At 48.0% G+C, this 25,293-nt stretch overlaps 1 protein-coding gene and 1 long non-coding RNA gene across 2 annotated transcripts in view; one reads left to right on the plus strand and one right to left on the minus strand.

Annotated features, from left to right (window-relative positions):
- SH3BP5 (SH3 domain binding protein 5) overlaps window positions 1–25,293 on the minus strand; it is a 72,012-nt gene that overhangs the window by 38,531 nt on the left and 8,188 nt on the right. Inside the window, exon 3 of the mRNA XM_082392795.1 lies at window positions 5,285–5,413. Coding sequence (XP_082248921.1) covers window positions 5,285–5,413 — 129 coding nt within the window. The remainder of the gene's footprint in view (window positions 1–5,284; window positions 5,414–25,293) is intronic.
- Window positions 5,452–12,898, plus strand: LOC309629121. Its single transcript, XR_014244854.1, has 3 exons — window positions 5,452–8,196; window positions 10,876–10,999; window positions 11,972–12,898. It is a non-coding gene; the product is annotated as an uncharacterized lncRNA (long non-coding RNA).

Raw genomic sequence — 25,293 nt, forward strand, 5'->3', positions numbered from 1 at the left:
TGCATTTTCGTCCCATCTCTGCAAAGCCCAGGCTTCCTGTTCTCCACTTAGGGAAGGTCTTCTTTAAACAAAATCAACATCCAGATTTCCCAACAACAGAAGACTACAATAGTGATTAACGTAAGAATTCAGGGGATTATCTGACATATTTGACTTAACTCCTTTCATTGGAAACATGACTTCCCTTCCATTCAAGGTCCCCGCCACTCATCCATTTGGGCTTGGAGGGCTTTCCATCAGTCGCAAGGTAAGTCAGCTATCCCCTCATCATCAATTTCGATCCTCTGCCACATTTTATCTTCACAAGCAACTTGGTATGTACCCACCCTGCCTGGGGTCACCCTTCTGTCTCTACATCTTCCATATCCCCTCCCAGCCAGCAGAGGACTGTTTCTTCTTCCACCTACAGGGTATTTTTTTGTGGTGGCGGTGGTGTTTTTGTTTTGTTTTTTAACATAGCAGATTCACCTTGGAGATATAATATTTGATAGAAAAATACATCTGGAATAATAACTTAACATTCATTTTCTTTCATCCAAATGCTTTACATGAACTAACTTAATCACTGTGGTAAACTGCAAAAATGGCCGTAATACTTTGCAGGTATTTTTGCAGGTGGAGTTTGCTTTTTCCCTACCTCTGGCTTTTGGACGAGCCATGTGACTTACTCTGACCAGCAGGACATTAACAAATGTGATGCAAGCAGAGGCTTGGAAAGGGCTTGCCATTTCTGTTCCTAGAATCCCAGCACCATATGAAGAAGCCCACACTAGCTTGTTGGATGAGATGCACGTGGTCCAGCCACCCAACACCTCAGCTGACAACAAGCCAACTGCTTGACAGATAAAGCCAACCCAGATCAGCCAACGCCCCAGCCAACCCACCAACTGACTGCACATTCATGAGATCAGCCAAAACCTGAGTTCAGAAAACTTGCCCAGCAAAATCATGAGCTAAGTAAATGTATTAAGTCACTGAGTTTGCTTTGTTTCATAGCAACAACTAACTGATACACAATTCCATTTTAGAGATGAAGAAATTAAAGCACAAACATTAACCTGCAGAGGTCCCATAGCTATTAAGTGGTAAATTGGGATTAAAAGCCAGGCAGTCTGGCTCAGAGGCCAAGCTTTGCCAGTGGTCCTACAGTTAAGTCAGCTAAGTTTCAAACATTTCCCCAACCACTTACTTCCCCCAAAGGAAGTTAAAGCACGTGGACGTACCTGGTCCCATAAACACAAAACGGGCAACTGTCAGCACTGAATAACCCTCACTATTTTGCATTTATGCTGCCCTTCAGGGTTCCAAAGTCTCCTGACACATTCCAACCATTTAAAAACCCGAAGGTCCACCAATGGATGAGTGAATAACAAAATGTGGTCTACACATACAGTGGAATATTATTCAGCCTTAAAAAGGAATGAAATTCCAACACAGGCTACAACATGGATGAACCTTGAAGACATTATGCTAAGTGACAAAAGCCAGTCACAAAAGGACAAACTCTGCACAACTCCACTTACATGGGGTACTTAGAGGAGTCAAATTCACAGAGACAGAAAGTAGGACAGTGGTTGCCAAAGGCTGGGGGAAGGGACGAGTGGGGAGTTATTTAATAAGTACAGGGTTGCAGTTGGGAAAATGATAAAGTTCTGAAGGAGGATGGCGGTGAGGGTTACACAGCAATGTGAATGTACTTAATGCTACTGAATCGTGTACTTAAAAACAGTTACAACGGTAAATCCTATGCTAAATACAGTTTACCACCATTTTTTAAAAAGGAAAATACTCACAAGGGTTGGGACTGGCAGTGATAAAATGCCAGGCCCGGGGCCACTGTTGGACTAGTTAGAACACAGGGAGCCAAGGAAGCAAGAAACTCTCTGCCATTCAAGTTTGCTGAGTCACACGGGCTCCACACCCACCCCCATCCCCCTTCAGAATGTCCCCTGCCACACACAGAAGGCCAGATGGGCTGGCAGATATGTCAAAGCCACCTTAAAAACAAGCTCTGGCTCACGGACAAAACCCTCAAATAAATCAAAGTCAGTTTCCTGCCCCCACCTGGCCCAGGAAAAAAAACAAGTGCTCTGTCTGCTCTTGGCAGAATGTGGATTGGGTTTTCAAGATCACAGAACTGGATCTGACTCCTGGTAGGAAACTGAGTTGACATCAGGAACAATAAAGTCAGTGCAAATTTCTGATGATCAGACACAATCCTACTGGCCCAACAATCACAAGTCTTTGTAAACTCTTTATGGAAAACCAAGCTGTAGAAGTCTTTTCCTTTGTAAGTCTCCGTTGTTCGCTGAGACTCTAGATGGACGGACAGGAGCATTCCAGACGTTATAAAACCATCATTACAGTATTACCTCTTCTTTTTTTTTTAAAAAGGAGGTATACATCAAATATTAACAGAAGGTATGGGGACTTATTTTCTTCTTTTTGTCTATTTTCTGAATTTTCTACAATCTTTTTTTAGTGAAACCAAAATCTAAGATCGTACAGGGATTCCATCATCAAACATTAGCTCATTTAAGTCCTAAGGACACCTCAGGACTCTCATGGTCCGTGACCATCACTGTTTCACTGTTTTCAGATCACTGTTTCCACAGAGACGAGGACGCTGAGGCTCTGAGAACGCAGTGCCTCATGAGACACACTTGGAGGAGACGCTTTGAAGGCATCTCTCAGAGACCATCCCTGTTACACACAGTCAGAGGGGTTTGTAAATATAGAAAGGAAGGGGTGGGGGTAAGACCAGAGGAAGGCGCAAAGCCACACTTCACTGCTGCCCAGCAGTGGGACCCTCCCAACGTAGCTCCCTCCTACCTCTTTTTCCATCAAAGAGGATTGGGGTGCGGAACAAAAAGGGAGTGGTGTGAAATCTATTCCAGGTGTGTCACAGCCAACTGGGGACCCACCCACCAAATGAGATTTGAATGAACCCAACCCAGATGAAGCTGGATTTGCCAGTCATGCTCCTATCCCTCTGCGGGGAAGAAGTTGTGAGTAAAGCGGCAATGGAGAGGGAAAGCTCAGGATGCCAACGGAAGGCCGGGAGGAACATCTGGTCAACCTCATCATTCACTCATTGGTTCATTTGTTTGTTTCCTCAAGACTTGAACACCTTCTGTATGCTGGCAATGACCCAAACAGACCAAATACCCTGTCTGGGAATTTGTGGAGTTTCACTACTATAAACAAGTAAACAATAACAGGTCGGGGGTGAGAACTGCTATGAAGAAAAAGCCAATCGAGGAATGAGGGCTGGGGTGGCAGAGATGGTGGGCTGGCAGTTGTCATTTAAATGTCAGCCCAGGAAGGCCTTGTTGATAAAGTGACATCTGAGCAGAAAGCTGAAGGAGATGGAGTGGACCATGCAAATCCTATGGTTAAGACAACAACAAACAGGGGGAGCAGCAAGTTCAAAGACTCTGAGGTAGGAGCATGTATGACATCCGTTCCGCCAAAGGAGGAGAAGGCCCATCAGCTGGGGCTGCTGGCCTAAACGGCCAACCTCCAGAGGCCCCTGAACACAAAGGTTCCTTTACCAGCTCTGCTCCAAAATCTGAGCTCAGGGGACCCAGTGGGGAAACTCCCGTGGGGAAGCCACTGCCGAGGTTCCAAGGGGATGCTTTCACAGACCACTATATAATCACCCCACGGCATGGGGACATGGATGTTTTTATATAGATACTTGTGTCCTCAAAGGGACCATAAATTCAAGTGTCGAAGACTTTCAGAAGAGGAGGTTTCATGACCTCCTCAGCACTGACCCAATGTTTACATTAAAGTATCAGAAATTTCTCCTCAAACCTAACCAGAAGCCTTCTCACTGCAAGGTCAAGACCACTACCCCCCTGGGCTATGGTGGGTGAGACACATCTCCAACGTGGGGCACTTTGAAGGTTGTGGCACAGGGCACTTTGGAGGGAGGACGCCTTAGGGTTGGGGAGCTTCTGGGGACTGGTGAGCACCTTCTGGAGAAGGGCTCCTTCTCTCTAGAAAGCTGCAGCTTGGGTGGGGCCCAGAGGGAGGCGGAGAGAAGGACGGCTGCTCAGGCTTGTTGCAGGCCAACAAGTCATGGGCACTTTGATGTTGTACAGCCCAGGGCAGCAGGACAGGGAAGGAAGGGTTTCGGGCAGCTGGTCTGTCTAGGAACAAAGGCCACATTATCTGGAAGGTTCCAACCAGAAAGCTCAGTTCAGCGTTCAGAGTGCAAAACCCAAATACGTAGCTAGGATCTCGGCAGAAGCACCAAAGCATCAAGGGGATCCCTGATGAGAAATCTGAGGGGTGCACGGAGCGGGGCAAGGAAGAGGAATGCCCAAGTCCTGGCCCCTTATCCTCGATGGCTCCCGTCTTAACACATTCCTGGGGCTTCGCTTCCCAAGGGCTCGCTTTCCCATCGCCTCCCCCGCCCCCGACCCCAGCCCAACAGCACACTGCGCACACACAGTGGGGGCCTGCAGTGGTACCTGCACTCCCTGAGCATCTGCTTACAGGTAGAGACCCTGGGAGGCGGCAGCATCTTCTGTCACATAACACACAGCAGGACAGGAACTCAACCAGGACCAGCTGCTCGAGAGTCACCTGAGCAGAAGCCCCCGTGTGGGCCAAGGGGTGTGAGAGCCCCCAGCCCAGGGCCTGGCACACAGCAGGCACCACCATGCATTGGGAGCTCTTTTCCTTCCCATTCACAGGGCCTGCATCTCAGGCTGGGAAGTCCCCACATCGGTGACGATCCAAGGGAGACACTGAAACCAGCAGCCCCGGCAGTCACCTGACCACAGCCCCTCTGCCGCCCCCTTTTCTGGTCTTGGCTCCTCTGTTGCCTATTTGGGCTCTCAGGACAAAGAACCAATGTTCCAAGAGAAGCAGATGGCTAATTTCTCCCAAACCAGGGAGGAGAATACGAGGGAGGCAGTGTTCCTCCCGCTGCCCGACAGGCAGTCATCAGGGAGGGCGGAGGGCAAGCCCGACGCTCTAAGCACAGCCTCTGGTCCGGCCGCCTGGGAGGTGGACCTGGGTACCAGCTCCAGCGGCAGGGCAGCGCCCACTGGTGGGGGCATCCAAATGCCGGCACGCTCACCCTACTAATAGTACCAAGAGCGGGAGTGAAAGCAACCTGTGCCGGGGAGGAAAACAAGGGGCTGATTCCAAACGCACCTGTGGACACAGCCACGGCTGTCCCGCGCCCCTGAGCTTCAGCAGGAGGCCCACACGTCAGAGGTGCGCCCACGGCGCGGGGCGGGGTGATGGGCAGAGCAGGAGAGCTTACCTGCCTCGCCACCCTCCGTGCCTCCCAGTAGGGCTTCGAGTCTTCCACAGCTTTGCCGATTTTCTTCACCAGCTCATCCAGTTTCACCGTTGCCTCAACCAGAACAGAGCGGAACTTCTGACGAATGTCCTGCAGACAGGAAATTGAGGACACAGTTCAGGCTTAAGAAGGAACGTGCGGAAATCTGCTTTACTTAACCGGAAGCACCCAGAAGGGCCTCCACTCGGCCTACAAGCCCCTGAGTTCATGCCTTTACAAGACGGTGTCTAGAGCACCACCATCCAAGAGGACCTTCCACGATGCTGGCGTGTCCTACCAGCTGCACTGGTCAGTACGGCAGCCACTGACCACACATGGCTACTGAACGCTTGACAACTGACTGGCAAGACCGACGAACTGAGTTTTTAACTTATTTCATTTTAAGTAACTATATTTAAATTTAAACAACGTGGCCAGTGACTACCTCATTGGACAGTGCAGGTTAGACTGAAAGGCTCCATCCAGGGGAAGATGTCCAGTCCGGCCACCCCTGGCAGCTTCAGTCCCTAATGATGGCACCATTTGCCACACTCCCATGATGTCCCCACCCGTGTAACGTGCTCAACATTAAACAGCGAGTACAGATTTCCCACATGCCAGACCCTGCGCTAGCCCTTGGGCTTGGTCCCTGCTTTCAGGGCACTTCCAGTTGGTGGGTGAGGGAGGCACTTACAGCCCATCCCAGCGAGTCTGAGCCAGGATGGGACCAGTACAGGTGCCGTGGAACCCAGGGCAGAGAACCTCACAGGGCCAGGTCAGGCGGGCGGGGGGAGGGGGGCGAGGTTAGAGGGAGACTCGCAGGAAACTTCCAGGGGTTACTATCTGCACAGAAGCCTGAATCATGGATGGGCACCTAGGGAGGAAGGAAAATACTGAGTCCAGAGCAGGTGGCAGACCAGGGCCCACCGGGTGGGGGGAGGGAGTAGTGTGGCGTTTTCCAGAGACTGAAGGAAGCTGGACGTCTGGAATGCGGAGAATGGCTAGAGATAAGGGCGGCCACCCCTCCCAGAGATGCCGTGAGCAAGGTGGCCTGGATAAGAGTTTGGGAGATTAGAACAGGCAGGTGGGCGGTACCAGGGTTAACCGTGTTGTGAAAGTCAGGAAACCAGATCCATGGATGCCACAAGGAGGAAAAAAAATTAAAAAGACAACATTTAGTCCCAGGTCTAGGAGGACATGTTGGACGGTCGGTGAGGGCTTCAGAGACCCCACGTCCCTACCCTCTGCTCCTCTTCCCTCGGGCACTGGCCTGTCACAGCCATGCCTCGGGGTGTGTGCGTGCGTTTGAGAGGGGAAGTGGGTACTCAGGGAAGGAGGAACAACACATGATCACCAGCCATGGGGCGGCCCCAAGAGCAGCCGGCCACACTGCTGGTAAAACACGTGTGCTCCGTTGGCTACAAAGGGGCTGCCTCACTATCTGAAAACTATTTCTAAACATAAAATTATATGGGCCTCTTGGGCCAACGGGATGGCTCATGGGGGTGAGGAAAGCCCCGATCACTTCTAATTTCCTTCCCCCATCATCTCATACCGTGGGCTTTCTAGATGGGTTTGAAAGTGCCAGGGCTGCAGCATATGAAGACATGGCCTTTGTCTTGTACGGGAGCTTCTCAGCTCCTGAGCCCCATCCTACTTCTGACAGAGGCCTTGGTTGCTTCCCCCAGGCCTGTATCCTCCTCCTCCTCCTAATTTTCTCTGCCTCCCCTCCTATCTGGCCGGGCCTGCAGTCACGTGCTACAGCTACAGCTGCCGAAGACAGAACAGGACTAGGCTTGTCCTCCAGAGGAAGCGCCACAGATGCATGCAGGCCGCCAGGGACGAGCAAAGCTCCAACGAGCTGCTGTTAGACTTGACTTCCAGTACGTGGGAGGTAACATGTTGTCTAGAGCTCAGGATTTTTATCAGAGAGATGGATCTAATCCTGGTTAAACCTCTTTCTGTGAGGCCCCCATCAGGTAACTTCCTTATGAATAATTTTTATTACCTATAAAATGGTGACTTTCCATCTCATAGGGAGGGCTGTTGGAAGGAATAAAAGAGAATGCAAACGTGAAACACCTACTAGTTCCTGGGCACACAGTAGGTATTCAATAAATGCACACCATTTTTTTTCCCCTGGCATAAAAAGAGACCCACGATCCTATTAAACACCACCAAGGGGGTGGCTCTGAGGCAGGGGGAGCTGACGTGAGGGCGGGAATAACCTGCTACCCTGTGTGGGCAGAGGCTTGGCAGATGCACTCACACACTCGACTGAACCCTCCCAGTCACCACCCTGGCGGGGGAGGGGCCAGCACCACGTCCAGACCGCAGGTGGGAACACCAGGGGCCAAATCAGTCAGCGTGTGACCCAGGGCAGGTCACAGCCATCACACTGCACCTCCTCTGGGAAATGAGAATTGTGCCCCAAACCAGTGGCCTATGGGCCCACAGGCTTAGTGCCTTCAGCCTCTACGCTGTGTACTAAATGTCAGGAAAATTCGTATATTTTTTTAAATGTGGATACTCAAATTTCTCGTAAAAAAAAAAAACAACATTTTTTTAAATCAGATGATCTGGCAAAACTGGGCCCCCATTCCTACTTGGCAACCACTGGCTAGAAGTAAAGGAGAAGACACCCCTTGGAAACGGTCCTTTCCAGTCCCCACGCCCTGTGCCTGAGCCACACCCAGCCTGCTTCACTCACTGAGCTCCCCTGCCAGGCCCTCAGAGACTTCTGATTTGCCCAGAGCTATTCTGGGCACCAGTGAATATAAGCCGCCTGCCTGCACGAGGCGGGTACGGGGAACAGATGGACAGTTTCCCTTGGGGTAGACATTTACAGATGCTTTCATTCCATCAGCGTATGCAATCACTAACAACCTTACCAGGTAGGTGCTATGGTTGTTCCTTTTTTTTTTTTAATTGAAGTATAGTTGATTTTCAATGTTGTGTTAGTTTCAGGTGTACAGCACCGTGATTCAGCTATACATATATATTCTATTTCAGATTCTTTTCCATTATAGGTTATTACAAAATCTTGAGTATAGTCCCCTGCAGGTGCTATGGCTGTCATCCACATTTTACAAAGAGGGAAACTGAGGCACAGAGCAACTAGGTAGCTTGCCCAAGGTCGCAAAGCTGGGAAACAGCACAGCCAAGATTTAAACTCAAGCAGTAAATAAATAAGCACCATGCGGTGTGATAAGTACTAAGACCTCAGTCTACACACCGCAGTGAACACACAACCAGGAAGGACACACCCAGAGAAAGCACCATCCCAGCCAGGCCTTGGACGAAGGAGGATTTCACCAGACAGAAAAGGGGGAATCGAGGGACCAGCAAAGCGAAAGGTGGCAGGTGGGAGGGCTGGTGGGACGGAAGAAAGAAAGGCACGTGGGCCACACTGAGGCCTTTGAACTCCATCCCACACAATGGGAGACAGGGTGGGTTTCTCGTGTGAGCCTCAATTTACTTGCCACGTGCCTGTTGTCAGCAATGCTTGAAGAATTCTCTACCACAAAAAACAAAAGTTCTCATCGTTCCCTGGACGGCATGGCTGTGAATAGAGCTTTCCTAGCTGCAACAGTGTAAACGCCAAACACTGACTACAACGCGGTCCTGCTGGGAGGGATGGGGGTGGAGGAGGACACAGGAGGAAGGAGACTAAAGCCTCATCTTCCATAGGGGGTGTCCACAGATAAGAACTAAAACTAAAAAACTAAAAAGTCAAGAAGTAGCCATGCAAAGCCTACTGTTTAGAGCCACAGAAGTAACATAATCCAACAGCACATTAAAAGGATCAGACACCATGATCAAGTGGGGTTTATCCCAGGAATGCAAGGATTCTTCAATATATGCAAATCTATCAATGTGATACACCATATTAACAACTTGAAGGATAAAAACCATATGATAATCTCAGTAGAAACAGAAAAAGCTTTTGACAAAATTCAACACCCATTTATGATAAAAACTCTCCAGAAAGTGGGCATAGAGGGAACCTACCTCAACATAATAAAGGCCATATACGACAAACCCACAGCCAACATCATTCTCAGTGGTGAAAAACTGAAAGCATTTCCACTAAGATCAGGAACAAGCAAGGGTGCCCACTCTCACCACTATTATTCAGCATAGTTTTGGAAGTCCTAGCCACGGCAATCAGAGAAGGAAAAGAAATAAAAGAAATCCAAATTGGAAAAGAAGTAAAACTGTCACTGTTTGCAGATGACATGATACTATACATAGAGAATCCTAAAGATGCCACTAGAGTCACAGATGTAAATACCTAAATAATCAGCTAAAATATGTTAAACTGATCAATTAAATTGCCTCTTAGGGAGAAAAAAATGGGGACGGGGTGGGGGGAGGGTGTTGTTGGTTTTATTTTGTTTTTGACCTTTTTAAAATTGTAGTAAAGTATCACGGTGGATTTTTAAGTAGAGGCATCACCAGACCAAATCCAGGTTTTACCAAAGAGTGGACTGGGGTCTTCATGTGAGTCTGGTCGGCAGATTCAGGGACCACCAGCCTGGTCAAGCGTGTGACCATCAAAGGGTGTTGGGCCCAGGAAATATGATCTGACGTCAGCATCTCCCTGTATAAAAGAGGCTGTGTTGCCAGAGAGGATGACGCATGGCTGGCTGACAGCCAAGCACCAACAACTTATTCATCCAAGACGTGCTAAAAGCTAAACACAAAGCCAGCCTTCTTCCCGATAAAAAAGAGTGGGCCTAGTTCTGGTACCATCCCACAAAGGGTCATGGCTACCTGAGTAATAATTCACTACAAATACTGGGGTGTGGGAGCCCACAAACCAAAACCTTTCCTGCCTACCCAACAAAATAGCCCTGATTTTCCCGGGCCTCACCCTGGTCCCAGAACTGGTCCCATGCCTGGCCAATCAGTCGGGGATACTCCTAGCCTCAGTGATTGCTGAGGGAGGGCACGGAACCGATCAGAACCAGTAAGATTTCATTCTGGGACTTTTCTGAAACTGTTAGAGGAACTTTTTGCACTGAGATGGCTGAGAAGATGGAATGAAAGCTGGAGCAGATGGCAGCCATCTTGGCACCATGAGGGCAGAGCTTGCCAAAGGCAGGGAGGGAGTCCCTATGACACTTTGAGCTTTTGGACCTAGCAATGCTTTACAGTCTAACCCCATACTCCACTCTCCTAGAGCCAAAATAGTGTACACACACACCCAATTGTCCCCCCTTGCTTTATGTTGTGTTTAAGCTAGTTGGAATTGAATTTCTATCATTTGCAACTGAATTAAGCCTTTAAAAAAAACTGAAAAATACTGTATGCCTTAAGGTAGTCATATTAATGTATTCAGGGAGGGGAAAGTCAATCTACAGTCTATACCGTGGCAAAGCACTGTAACTAAATACAGGTAACTGCTGGAGGGCTTCTGCCCCTGAAAATAAAGCCATGCTTATAAGGAGCAGGGTCTGGGGAACTTAATTCAACCTATCCTGTATAAAGCATTTCTTTTTTTTTTTTTTCAACCCATCTTAAGGCCAGCTGGCCACAACTGAACTTGTGTTTTTTGCCTTATTTCCTAGTTCGAGAAAAGACTCGACCGTGGTTCTTTGTCTCCTACAATTACAGGCAAATGTGTCTCCCAAGATCAGAATGGGGGCTGCTTCCAGGAGTGCCCAGGGAGGAGAGCTGGCTGTTTTCCCTACGGTAAGTGATCCATGGAGGGAAGCAGTTCAGAAGTACAAACACCTCAGGAGAACGAGCAGAGCTTTCACCAGTCAACAAAAATAAGCCACATACCAGCCAGGGCTGTTTACCAGCTGATTTTTTTAGATCAGCACTTGAAAGAGTTCTAAAAGGGCTCCCTCGGCCTGGATGAGGCCTCAGATCTTCCAGTCTCAAAACTGTGTCACATCCATCAGGTGACTCAGACTGAGGGCAATTTATTCACGCGAAGAACTGCTGAGGGTGGCAGTCTCCCTGTTTGAATATGTCAGTGTGTCAAAAATGCAGCCCCATATCAGACAAGAACCTCAGCCCCACGAAACCAGCACCAGTGTGCCTTGGAAACAGCGGGCAGGGGTCACCACCCTGGGGACAAGCCCGTTTTCTGGCCAATCCACTCACCCAAGCCTCGATGATCTCGCCTGTAAGCTGAGAAGGGCAGCCTCTCCCCTTCACAAAGGCGTCCCCAGAACCAAGCGAGATTAGGACACGATGTCAGTTTTTAAAAATAACTGTCCTACAAATTAAAGATGACACCAAACTTCAAAAGATCCCTAGTAATGCCATTTATAAATACACTGCTTTCTGCTCATGGAAAGATTTCACAGGCATGATCTGAGACTCACAAGGACCCTGTAGGACAGGATGGCCAGGCTCAGCAAGAAGGGCGGTCCCCAGTCTCCAGATAAGAGACCTCAGCCCCAGGGGAGAAGTGCTGGCTTGACCTAAGGTCACACGCAGGGGAGCGGCAGGCTAGCGGCAGGAGCACAGACCGCTAGTTCTAAGTTCCATGTGTCTTTCCCTTCACTTGTGATTCCCAAAGTCTGGTCCAGGGAACACAGGGGTAGGGGCTGGGGGTTCCCTGAGACCTTTTCTGGGAGTCTGCAAGGTCAAAACCATTTTCATAATTGAGTTCGACTTAATTTGCCTCTTTCACCTTTATTCTCTCATGAGCATTGAGTGGAGTTTCCAGAGACTACTTGAGCGGTGACATCACGAGACGGAATGAAGAAGCAGAAATGAGCATCCAGCTCTTCTATTAAGCCAGACATGAAAGAGACTCACAAAAACCATAAAATGACAGCTTTCTTTTCACGATTTTTTTTAAATTTTTATTTATTTATTTATTTATTGGCTGTGTTGGGTCTTCGTTGCTGCGCACGGGCCGTCTCCAGTTGTAGAGAGTGGGGGCTACTCTTCGATGCAGTGCACAGACTTCTCACTGCGGTGGCTTCGCTTGTTGTGGAGCGTGGGCTCTAGGTGCGCAGGCTCAGTAGTTGTGGCTCACGGGCCAAGCCGCTCAGCGGCATGTGGGATCTTCCCAGACCAGGGCTTGAACCCGTGTCCCCTGCACTGGCAGGCGGACTCCCAACCACTGCGCCACCAGGGAAGCCCACGAATTTTTTTTGGTTTGGGAAAATAGTTATTTTTGATAAGATATATTCTTTACGCTGACAGGTAATAGGCTTATTACTGTCATTTTTAATGAATGAATACAAGTGTTTAAAACAACTTTGTTTTAATCTCTAACATGGCAGATACTGTAGATGTTCCCCACAAAAAACAAAAGCTCTCTGAAATGCTCAGTGATCACAGGAGTGTAAAAGGAACCTCAGGCCCAAAAGCATCGGGTCAGGTTTGCAAGGCACAAATAGAGACACGGATATAGAGAACAAATGTATGGACACCAAGGGGGGAAAGTGGGGGGAATGAACTGGGAGACTGGGATTGACATATGTACACTAATATGTATAAAATAGATAACTAATAAGAACCTGCTGTATAGCACAGGGAACTCTACTTCACTTTGCTGTACAGTAGAAACTAACACAACATTGTAAAACAACTATACCCCAATTAAAAAAAAAAAAAAAAAAGCATCGGGTCAGCTGGTGCCACCAAACCACACCCTCTCCCTGGGCTGCCCTGCAGAGACCCTGCTGGAGGGAAACACCAGTGTATTTTCAGTAACAGAGAAACAGCTATTCCTTCTCAGGCCTTCCTTTACTCCTGATTTTCCCAAGGAGAAAGCCTCCATTTGGGGTCACTATCTCCTCATAGCCCTTCTTCACGTTTGCTAATCTCCTTTTTAAGAAAGGGGGAGTTAGGCTCAGAGCCTTCCCCAAAGGGAATCTGCTAGAATTTGATAAGCAAAACAATAAACCCACTGGAAACAAAAGAGCATTGCTCCGCAAAGTCAGCAAGCGGGACCCTATGAGCTGCGCATGTCCATATGATTCTTCACTGAAGTGAAAGAGTGGCATTAACATATATACACTACCAAATGTAAAATAGATAGCTAGTGGGAAGCAGCCACTTAGCACAGGGAGATCAGCTTGGTGCTTTGTGACCACCTAGAGGGGTGGGATAGGGAGGGTGGGAGGAAGGGAGACACAAGAGGGAGGAGATATGGGAATATATGTATACATATAGCTGATTCACTTTGTTATACAGCAGAAACTAACACAACAATGTAAAGCAATTATACTTCAATAAAGATGTTAAAAAAATAATAACAAATAAAATAAAATAAAATGTTAAAAAAAAAAAAGCCTGCTTGAAACAAAGTTATTTCCCTTTCATGACTTTTCACTTCTGGTCATGAAGTCTCATTTTCGAACAAACTTAAGTACAAATGTGAATCCATGTAAAGGAAAATACAGAATAAACAGTACATAAGAACTAGAATAAGGCAAAAATTATGACAGAGGCAGAAGAACGAGAGAGTTGGGATGTAAAGTCTCTGTATCAGGAATGTTCCAGAATTCCAAGATGAAAGGCACCACCGGAAACACTCCAACTTCCCGACCAATTCTAAGGTACCTGAAATGTTTTTAATGTTACTTCAAATCATGTTTTTTCCCCACCCATCCAATCTATTCTTTAAGAGCACCTGTGGTAGCTACTAAAACACACAAAGAAACCACTTTCCTAGAGCTTCGGTGAAAGGGATCAAGTGCCCTCCAGGGCTGGCTGCTAGAACTTTCTGCAACAGTGCAGATGTTCTGTATCTGTGTAGCTCACTACAGAGGCCACCGGCCACATGCGGCTAAATGAAAACTTGAAATGTGCTTATTAGTGCAGCTAACTGGATTTTGTATTAAATTTTAATTTTTAAAGTATAATTCAAATCGCCCCATGGGGCTAGTGGCTGCCATCCCGGACAGCACAGGTCCAGCTCCTGGACCCCAGATTTCACTCCACTCCCCACTTGGAGAGATCACACCATGCTCCCGGGTCCTCCTGCTGCCTTGTCTCCTTGCCTCTGCCTGGTTTTTCTTGCCACAAGGAGCGGCTGTCACAGCCCTGTGAGAAGGGCAGCCAGGACAATCTGATTTCACCTTCAGGAATTCTGCAGCAGAGGCAGAAGTGGAAAGACGGTGCCAGGGCAGAGCCGTGACCTGGGGAGCCAAACCAGAAAGGCCAAGGCAAGAGGGCCCAGGAGCAGAGAAGAGGCAGAGGTGGAGAAGGTGGGGCGAGGGCAGAAGCCCCCGGGGGGCTGGAACCAGCCCCGTGAGGACCACAACCCCTCCCCGCCCAGCACCCCTCAGGCCCAATTCCCCATCAGCGAGTTTCATCCAACCAGGGAGTCTGGTGAAGACAGCTGCAAAGGGGTGGAAATGTGCATGGAAAAGAAAGAAGGGAAAGACAGTACCAGGGCCTCTGAGTTGGAAGCAGCAGAATCACTACCAGGGACCACTGCCTAGCTCCCTCCCTCCACCCCCCTTTCTTTCCCACCTCAAACCCCAACTTCAGAGGCAGAGGCTTCTTGAGGCATCTGCCAAACCCACCTTCTGTGGGGACTGTGCCTCACGTGTAAGCAGAGCCCTGCTGCTGTGCTTCTGACACGAGACCCTCTCCCAGGGGACAAACCGGAGGAAGCCAGATGGGGGAGAGATGGGGACACAGAGAGAGATGACCGAGAGGGAAGAGAAAGCAAAGGAGAGAAGAGGAGGCAGCAGAGGAGGGATACGGGCGATGATCCCGCTTCCCAACCCGAATTCTGCAATTACACAGCCAGATCATTTACCAACCCAACCAAGGCACCTTTGAGAGTGAAGACCAGTGAGGTCCTCGCAGTTAGGACTGCGAATAACGATGCGGGGATGTTTGGTGTCCCTGCTCAAGGCTCTACAATGCCCTCCCCACCCTTGGGGTTCATGAAGGAAAATCCTGCCTTTTATTTAAGCCGTTTGAGTGGTTTGGAAGAAAGTGCAGGGGATTCCACCCCAGCTCCAGACCCAGGGGCAGGCCCTGTGCAGCTCGGCAGCCTTGGTGACAAGGTCAGCCCTGCTTCCTCTTTCCACAGCACCACACCACCTGTCCTGGTTCTGGGCCACCAAGAGCTTCCTTCCACTGAGAGAGGAGAGAAGGAAAGTAAGAAAAGACAGCTGTCAGCATGGTTTCCTGGGGCCAGTTGGCCTCTTCCGAGGTTATCAAGGGTCTGAGAGCTTTTTTAGGCCTAAGTGGAACCAAGTTACTCCCAGGCAGAAAGGCTGTGCTCTAGAATTCTGATTTGACAGAGGGATGTTTCCAAACAAGCAGGTGAGGACCCACTCCCGTCTCCCAGAGCACAGGCAGCCCCCGCAGCTGTCCCCACACTGGACCACCCAGCTTCGTGCAACATCAAGATTCCACAGCCATTTGGAGGCCGAGTTAAGGCAGTCGGTAGGTCTGGGAATAAGGAAAAAGCTCTTTTTTAAACTTTTTTAATTTAAAATAATTTCCAACTGGGAAAAAATGAGGGTAAGATGCAGACATGATGTCCCTTTACCCTGAAATACTTCGGTGTGTATTTCCTAAAGATGAGGACATTCTCTCACAGAACCAGAGTACGATGATCACAGTCAGAAAATTAACATTGATACGATGCCATTAATCCAATCTATGACTTTGTTCAAATTGCATCAACTGTCCCACCAACATCTTTTACAGCAAAGGGAAAAAGATATTTTTCCTGGTCCAGGATCCAGTCCAGGACTCACATGGCATCTACTGTCAATCTCTCTCTAGTCTCCCTAATCTGGAAGCATTCTTCAGTTTTTCATGGCCTTGAGAGTTTTCAATAATATGAACCAGTTATTGTGTAGAATGTCTGTCACTGGGAAAGACTCACTTTCAATTCACCTTTTTTGTTGATGTTACATAGGCAGGAGCCACCAGGATAGAATCTAACCCATTACAAAAAATACGTTTAAATAGCCTAAGGTCCAAAGCACCACAAAGGAGAAAACCCATCAGCCCTTTAGCCCTTTAATTGTAGGAGGCCCAGGAGGAGGGACAGAAGTTACATAACCACCCTACACACACATACACATACACACACACACACACACACACACACACACACACACACTCAGACACACATACACAGAAAGACACAGGCACACTCATGCACACACTCTCACACACACAGTGACACACACATACATACACAGCAGAGCTGAGAAGGCTGACAGGACCCGCTGCTTTTTTCATTCAGAGCCAAACACATGTTTTTAAACCCACAAGATTCTTTGTGTGAGAGGAGGCAGAATTGCTGAAACTCAGGCATTTTATGCAGTTCAACCACAAGTGAACTATCTACACGTCTGCACGGAAAGGCTTAACATATTTCCTCAATTTTAAGACTCACTTTTTTTCAAACATATGTAAATATTAGGGGAACTTCCCTGGTGGCCCAGTGGTTAAGAATCCACCTGCCATTGCAGGGGACATGGGTTCGATCCCTGGTCCGGGAAGATCCCACATGCTGTGGAGCAACTAAGCCCATGCGCCACAACTACTGAAGCCCGCGCACCCTAGAACCGCAACTACTGAGCCCACGCACCGCAACTACTGACGCCCGCGCGCTCCAGGGCCTGTATGCCGCAAATACTGAACCCACGTGCTTCAACTACTGAAGCCTGTGGGCCTAGAGCCCGTGCTCCGCAACAAGAAAAGCCACTGCAATGAGAAGCCTGCGTACGGCGACAAAGAGTAGCCCCCGCCTAGAGAAAGCCTGCACGCAGCAGCGAAGACCCAATGCAGCCAAAATAAATAAATAAAATAAAATAGGTCTTCCTATTAAAAAAAAAAATGTGCACATATCAGATTTTAGACAGATCATACAATTAATGTGAACATTTATCAAGGGTGATGTTTCAGCCACCCATCAAGCAGTTATGCAATACAAGGTCTGTTTTAGAATTAACGTGAGTGTCAGCATGAGGGCAATGGTGAGTGCACGGCCCGGCCTAGGGAAGCTCGAGGGACCAGGCAGTGAGGCCTCTGTGGAAAGCACACACCCCCCGCCCAGCACTTCAGGCAAGCTGCTGCCTTGCTCCTCTTGGAGGACCTTCCTTCTGACTGCAGCTCACAGAACAGAACGGAAAGAAAGGAGGACGAAGGGTGCAAAGGAAACAAAGTAAAAATCCACTGCCATTGGTTTAAGAGACATGGAAGAACCCAGAAGAAGTGGCTAAAAACAGGAAAAGTGGCTGCTTCTAGCAGAACTGGGGGTGGGAAGGAATGAGGCAGAGGACTTTCATTTTCTCAGGGCCTTTTCTTCAACTATGTGCAAGTATTGCTTCAATAAAGATCAAACTTTAAGTTGGCTGCAGCACAGATTGACCAATGTTTTCTATTTCCCCATCACCAAGACTGAGGGGGACTCAGCTCATTCAGCATGTGGCTAGATTCAAATCAAAATCTCAATCATTCCAGTAAACTGGTGCAGTCACTATGGAAAACAGTATGAAGGTTCCTCAAAAAACTGAAAATAGGGACTTCGCTGGTAGTCCAATGGTTAAGACTCCACGCTCCCAATGCAGGGGGCCCGGGTTCGATCCCTGGTCAGGGAACTAGATCCCGCATGCCACAACTAAAGATCCCACGTGCTGCAGCTAAAAGAACCTGCATGCCACAACTAAAGATCTCGCATGCCGCAACTAAAAGAGCCCACATGCTGCAACTAAAGATCCCGCATGCCTCAACTAAACATCCTGCATGCCGCAACTAAAAAAGATCCCGCATGCTGCAACTAAAGATTCCGCATGCCACAATGAAGATCCTGCACGCAGCCACAAAGATCCTGCATGCCACAACTAAGACCCAGCGTAGCCAAATAAATAAATAATTTTTTTTTTTTAACTGAAAATAGAGCTGCCATATGATCCAACAATCCCACTCCTGGGCATATATCTGGACAAAACAGTAATTCAAAAAGGTACATGCACCCCAATGTTCATAGCAGCACTATTCACAATAGCCAAGACATGGAAACAACCTAAACGCCCATTGACAGATGAATGGATAAAGAAGACATGGTACATATATACAATGGAATACTACCCGGCCATAAAGAAGAATGAAATAATGCCATTTGTAGCAACATGGATGGACCTAGAGATTATCATACTAAGTGAAGAAAGTCAGACAGAGAAAGACAAATACCATATGGTATCACTTATATATGGAATCTAAAATATGACACAAATGAACTTATCTACAAAAGAGAAACAGACTCACAAACATAGAGAACAGACTTGTGGTTGCCAAGGGGGGATGGGGGAGGGATGGATTGGGAGTTTGGGATTAGCAGATGCAAACTATTATATAGAGAATGGATAAACAACAAGGTCCTACTGTATAGCACAGAAAACTATATTCAATATCCTGTGATAAACCATAATGGAAAAGAATATGAAAAAATGCATATATATGTATAACTGAATCACTTTGCTATACAGCAGGAATTAACACAACATTGTAAATCAACCATACTTCAATAAAATAAAAATTTTTTTTTAAATCTCGGTCATTCAATATCAGGGCTGGAAAAGCCATTGCCCATCAATTAGCTTAGAGGCTGCCATTTCACAAAGGAGGAAACTGAAGCCTCTCCCAAGGATGTGTATGTATTTGGCGAGTGTCAGGGCAAAGACTGAAAACTTGGTCCCCTAAGTTCTAGATCAGCATTCTTTCATCTCACCAGCCCCGGTGAGGACCTCAGAAGATAAAGCCTCCACACCCACAAACACACATATTAAAAACTACTTCAGGGCATGGGCTCCAGCCTCAGACTCCTGGATTCAAATCTTGGGTCCTCATCCCATTGGCCATGTGACCCGTGAGAACTGGTTCAATCTCCATGTCTCATCAATGTCCTCAAGACATTGTGTTAGTTTTGAGAACTAACAGGATAAACTACACAAACCACTTAGCACAATGCTTGGAATACAATAAGCTTTTGATAAATAGTCGTGGCAGGTGGTGTTATTCAATAAATAGCAATGGTTAGAAAGGGAAGGACCGAAGCTGGCTGAATGTTTTATATGCTAGGTACTGTGCCAGGCACTTTAAAATCATGACCTTATTTAATCCTTAACAACCCTGCAAGATAGGTATTGCTCTTCCCACTTTAGAGAGAAGGAAATGAAAAGCCCAGAAAAGTTAAAACCCTTGCCAAGACTGCACAGCTTATGAAAAGGCAGAGGGAGAATTCAAACCTAGCTCTCCTGAACTCCCAAGCCCATGCTTTTCCTCTATTAGCTCCAAAACAAGTTTTCCTATGCTTTTTTGATCCCAAGGTTCACAGCATCAAAGTATGATTTGCTTGAACAAGTTCCAACTTGGGGAGTGGATCCAACTTCCAGCAAATGCATGCAATACCAGGATCCTATTTCTGCAGTGGGGACGCTAGCAAAACCCGTGGCAGGGAAAGAAAGCAGCGCTCAAGAGCTATCCAAGGAGCTTAAGAACCTCCCCCCTGAATTTATAAAGTGTCTGTCTAGCTACTGTACTTTGGGGACTCTAGGCTCCACTAATTTTCTGTAATAGGCATTGAAGTCACGGCATAATATTCTCTCAGACAACATTTTTAAGAAATAGGCAAAGCAAAGAATTCCCTATCGCAAGACCCATAGCACAGCTCAAAACTGCTCCCTCTTGCTTTAATTGTCGCTGGCTGGTTTAAGGGTTACTGACAGTACAAATCAAAGTCCTTGCTCTGCTGGCTGGTTAACTATTAAAGCAATTCGGCAAGGCACTCTGAAATGTGGCTGTTCATGAAGCAAACGGACATCCTGCGGGCCTCAGAACGAGTCACTGTCTCTGTATCACCACCAGGAGTGTGGCCATTCTAAAACAGGGCTCAAAATGCTTTAGGACTGCTCCCATCAAGAGGTGGCGTCTGGGCCATCTCCTCTTGAACCTGGGCAGGCTCATGGCTGCTTGGACCAGCAGAATACGACAGAAGTGCTGCTATGAGACTTCCAAAGCTGTGATGCTCCCACCTGGTCATCTTGGGATGCCCACTGTGGGAAGCCAGGCACCATGAGGAGGTCACAGTACCTCGGACCGCCGTGCTGGGACGGTCGGATGTAAACACTGACCACTGACCAGCTGAGCCCCCAGCCAAGAGCCAGTATCCACAGCCAGACACAGGAGTGGGCCTCCTCGGACATCCAGTCCTGTCGGGCGTTCGGATGAGCACACCACCACACCCCAGCCCCACCAACATCTGCCTGCAACTGCTCAAGACTCCTCCAGCGAGAACCACCCTGCGGAGCCCTCTCCAAATTCCCAACCCAACAAATCATGGGCAAAATAAAGCATTTGATTTGGGGTAAAGTAGTTTGGGGGGTAATTCATTAGGTAGAAATAGTAACCAGAACCACAAGGAAGAACATCTTCGTTTCATCTCTTCTTCCAAAAAAGCTGGGACTCCCCTGGTGGCAGAGTGGTTAAGAATCCGTCTGCCAATGCAGGGGACACAGGTTCGATCCCTGGTCTGGGAAGATCCCACATGCCACGGAGCAACTAAGCCCGTGCGCCACAACTACAGAACCTGCGCTCTAGAGCCCGCGAGCCACAACTACTGAGCCCGCATGCCACAACTACTGAAGCCCGTGCACTCTAGGGCCTGTGTGCTGCAACTACTGAGCCTGCGTGCTGCAACTACTGAGCCCTGTGCTGCAACTACTGAGGCCACATGCTACAACTACTGAAGCCTGCACACCTAGAGCCCATGCTCTGCAACAACAGAAGCCACCGCAATGAGAAGCCTGTGCACTGCAACAAAGAGTAGCTCCTGCTCGCTGCAAGTAGAGAAAGGCTGCGTGCAGCAATGAAGACCCAACGCAGCCAAAAATTATTAATTATTTTTTAAAAAGCCAAAAACCAGGGAAGAGAACATCAAATCTGCACGTTTCATATCTTATCAGAATGAAGCTGAAGCCTTTTGCATGTTGGCAACAAAAGGGTCAGGTAGATGAAAATACCCGGACCCCGTTCATCATGCTTGGGGTGAGTCTGATGCCACAGAGTATGCGTTTACATTAAGTGGGTTTGGCTGCAGTGAGAATAAACAGCGGATGTTCCTGTCATTGTCTCCCTGCTGGCAGTTTCTTTCTGTCAGAGCAAACATTAATATCTCTTGGATAATCCAGCAAAACACAGCAAAGGAAAAAAGTCAGGCAAAAATAGAACGAAATTGTTTTCCATCTTCCTTTAAGGAAATGAAAGAGGCTGATTCCCTGAGCTCAGAGTGCCTTTGCAAATTTGCAAATTATCGTGAGACTCTTGGTTAAGATGTGTTGCATAAAAGGGATACAGTCTCTACTGTTAGAAGCATCTATGTGGCGATAGGCAGATTAAGTAACTCTCGGAAAGGAGGGCTGGGCGAAGATACCCGGGTTGCTGCCAAAGGATGAGGTTCAATAGATGTTTAATTCATCCAGCCAACACACACACAAATACACCGCTATGTTCAAAGTTCCTACAATAAACGCTCAGAAGGAAAAATAACAGCTCAATATTAAAAGGCTGCAGCCCACAGGGACCACAGCTCTCTGCCAACAGGGGTATCTGAAGATTCTATCAACCGCGGGGACAACAATGGATCTGCCAACCGTCAGAGCCTGTCTTCTTTTGCGGTGGGGACACCCCTAGACACCCTGGAGTCAGAGGGAAGGTATCCCGGATAAATGTGGGGACACAGTCATGTCACTGTACTACAACAGCAATGGCCCATGTTCCCACAATGGTGCCAGTTAAGGGGCCAGGAAAGTTTACATACTATTTCACTGGTCTTTATAGTTTAAAAGAAAGACACATCTGATTTTTTTTTAATTAATTAATTAATTTATTTATTTATTTATTTTTGGCTGTGTTGGGTCTTCGTTTCTGTGCGAGGGCTTTCTCTAGTTGCGGTGAGCGGGGCCACTCTTCATCGCGGTGCGCGGGCCTCTCACTATCGCAGCCTCTCTTGTTGTGGAGCACAGGCTCCAGACGCACAGGCTCGGTAGTTGTGGCTCACGGGCCTAGTTGCTCCACGGCATGTGGGACCTTCCCGGACCAGGGCTCGAACCCGTGTCCCCTGCATTGGCAGGCGGATTCTCAACCACTGCGCCACCAGGGAAGCCCCCACATCTGATTTTTTTAAAGCAGTAGACTCCATTTCAATACTGACAGCTATTTCTATATTCTAGCCAACAGCCCACACTAATATCATTTTGCCTAAGTGACTACAGTGAATGATGCCCACTTATATGTGCCCAAAAGTCTTTATCCACGTAGAAAGGATGCTACTACTCAAATCCATATAGTAACTAAGTTTGAATATCTAAATATTCTTAATATTTGGAATGTTTTCCACTGTTCTATCTTGGTGATTGTTTTGTATTTTCATAAATGAGGGTCTCTTGGCTGCAGACAATTCTAAAATGCCTTTAAGGCACTTTTCATCCCTCCGTGAATTACCACATGAGAGTTTAACAATACAATAATTCACCAAGCAAACCCACCAACATCTGCGTTTATCTACAATTAGGGCAGGGACTACCAATCTGAAAGTTTTTTCCCACCAGCCTTCATCGTTCCTAAAATTCCTTCCGAAGACATTCCTCTCTTTGACTCATAAAGACATCTTTTTATAATGGTGCTTTGTTCTCCACCCTCATGCCCTGCCTATGAAAATGATAAAATATGGTCATTGCAAATAATTCAGAAAACATCAAGAAATGAAAAATTAAAATCACCAGCATTCTTAGCGACCAGCACTAACCACTAGTAACATCTGAGGGTACATACTTCTCAGACTCTGCGGTAATGCATCCCTCCACCCCATCACCAACCAACATGAATCAACACTTCTGTAGAATACAACAAAAATAAACTAGAAAAGTGAAAAGCCACTTGGATGTCACAGCAATGTCAAACTGCTAAAGAGAAGAATTTCTAAAGTCTTACTCTCAATCTCTCTATGTACTTCACCTTAATTGGTAACAAACAGATCATAGCCTGTGGACCACACTATGAATATCTCTGTTCTAGACATTTTTTCTGTTAAATGTACATGTTCTTTTACTGTATGTATATATGCTTTTACGTATACTCTACACATAGCTTTATATGTTTTCCCCCACTAGATTTTTTTCCACTAAATAGATCATGGTCATGGGTCCACAACCACACATGTCATCCTACTTTAATGCAAAACACTCTTCAAACCCTGGCATCTCCAAGCAGGGCAGAAACATATACCTCCATGAGCTAAGACCTCTGGGAGTGAGGGCTTAGGGGAGGGGAAGGAGGTCACAGGTCGTGCTTTAGCAGTGTTGCCATTGTGCCCAGGGTTGGCCCTGCCTAAGGAAAGCCCAGGGACAAGTGCATTTCCAGAGCAGGCACTAGGGAAAAGGGACCTGCCTGTTTTGCAGGACACTGTGTATGGCAACGCCAAGAGCCACGAGTCCACGAGGTGTTTGGTTCTAACCACAAACTCTAGCCATTCATTCCGACGTTCATCATACCCCTGTGTGCAGGCACCGCATGAGATACCCTAGTATCACAAAGATGGGGAGGCCAAGCCCCTCCCTCCAGGGGCCTAGTCCAGTGGGGGAACCAAATACACAAATGACCAGAACACAGCCTAATGGATATGCGTGAGGCTGCTAGTGCCGGTGAGGACAGACTCCTGGGCACCGCCGCCCCACCACCCCCCACCCCAGGAGATTCTGAGTCATCAGGTCTGGGTGGGGCCCAAGACTCTGCAATTCCAGCTTGGTCCTTCGATGCAAAGACCACACTTTGATGGCACTGCTCTAGGGCACTGGTTCACCACCAGGGGCAACTTTGCCCCCCTCCCCTGGGACACTTGCAAGTCTGGAGACATGCTTGTCTGTCACAACTGGGGGGTGGGGGTGCGGTTGACTGGCCTTTAGTGAGTAGATGCTGCTAACCCTCCTACAGTGGGCAAGACAGCCCCCCACAACAAAGAACGTCAACAGACGACGTCAACAGCGCAGTTGCGCAACTCCTCGAGAGCAAGACACTTGAACTCCAGGCCTCAGTTTTGTTATCAGCAAAATGGGGATGATAGAATCTATCACAGAAAGTCGTGCTGAGCATTCAGTGACTTTATGCAAAGTGCTTAGAACAGGGTCTGGTACATGGTAGGCATTTATTGTTATTATTGTTATTATTATTAGCTATCATTATTATTGAAGAGCAGACAAAAACAAGCAGAAAAGACATTCCAGGATGGACACAAGTCCTTCCTGCAAGTAGCCACCGTGCTGCGGCCCTCACCTGCCCTGCTCCAGTAACAGCAGCAATGATGTTTATTGATGGCTTACTACGCATCAGCAATGGAATGAGGAAACTGAGGCCCAGAGACATTAAGTAACTTGCCCAAGGTCACACAGCCACGAAGGGGCAACCTGTCGACGTTCATCCACTCAAACATCTACTGAGCACCCGTTATGTGCCAGGCATATCCCAGGAGAAGACAGCCTAACACAGCAAGGCTCGTGCAGGGAAACAACTGATTTCCACACCCTGCAGACCAGCCACAGAGCAAAGCCCTGTTGCTCCAGAGACTGCAGAGTCCACCCTGCTGTAATCCTAGCCTTATGAGCCCTCTCTCTGGCCCCTTGCCCGGAGCCGTTCTCTGACAAAGAGACGTCATGGCGGGGCCTGGGGGGAAGAGGGCAGAGCTGCGGTGGGCCTGGCTCCAATGCACATCTGGATGGAAGCTTCTCTGCATCCGGCGGTCCCCGGCGCTCGCTGCCAGCCCCGCACGCAGGAAGCCTCTCCCTCACCCAGGCTGTGCAGCTAGCAAAGCCCTCCCTCACACAGTGTCTCCTCCTGTCCCCCAGGCCACCCAGGAAGAATAACAACCCCAATTCACAGACGAGGGGACTCAGGCTCCAATGGGGCAAGTTCCCCCAAAAGTCAGCAGAGCTCAGGTTCTAACCACGTCACCTGATGCCAAAACGTCCCTCCACCCACCCCTT

This window comes from Balaenoptera borealis (assembly GCF_965194805.1).
Source record: "Balaenoptera borealis genome assembly, chromosome: 5".
Classification (NCBI taxonomy): Eukaryota; Metazoa; Chordata; class Mammalia; order Artiodactyla; family Balaenopteridae; genus Balaenoptera; species Balaenoptera borealis.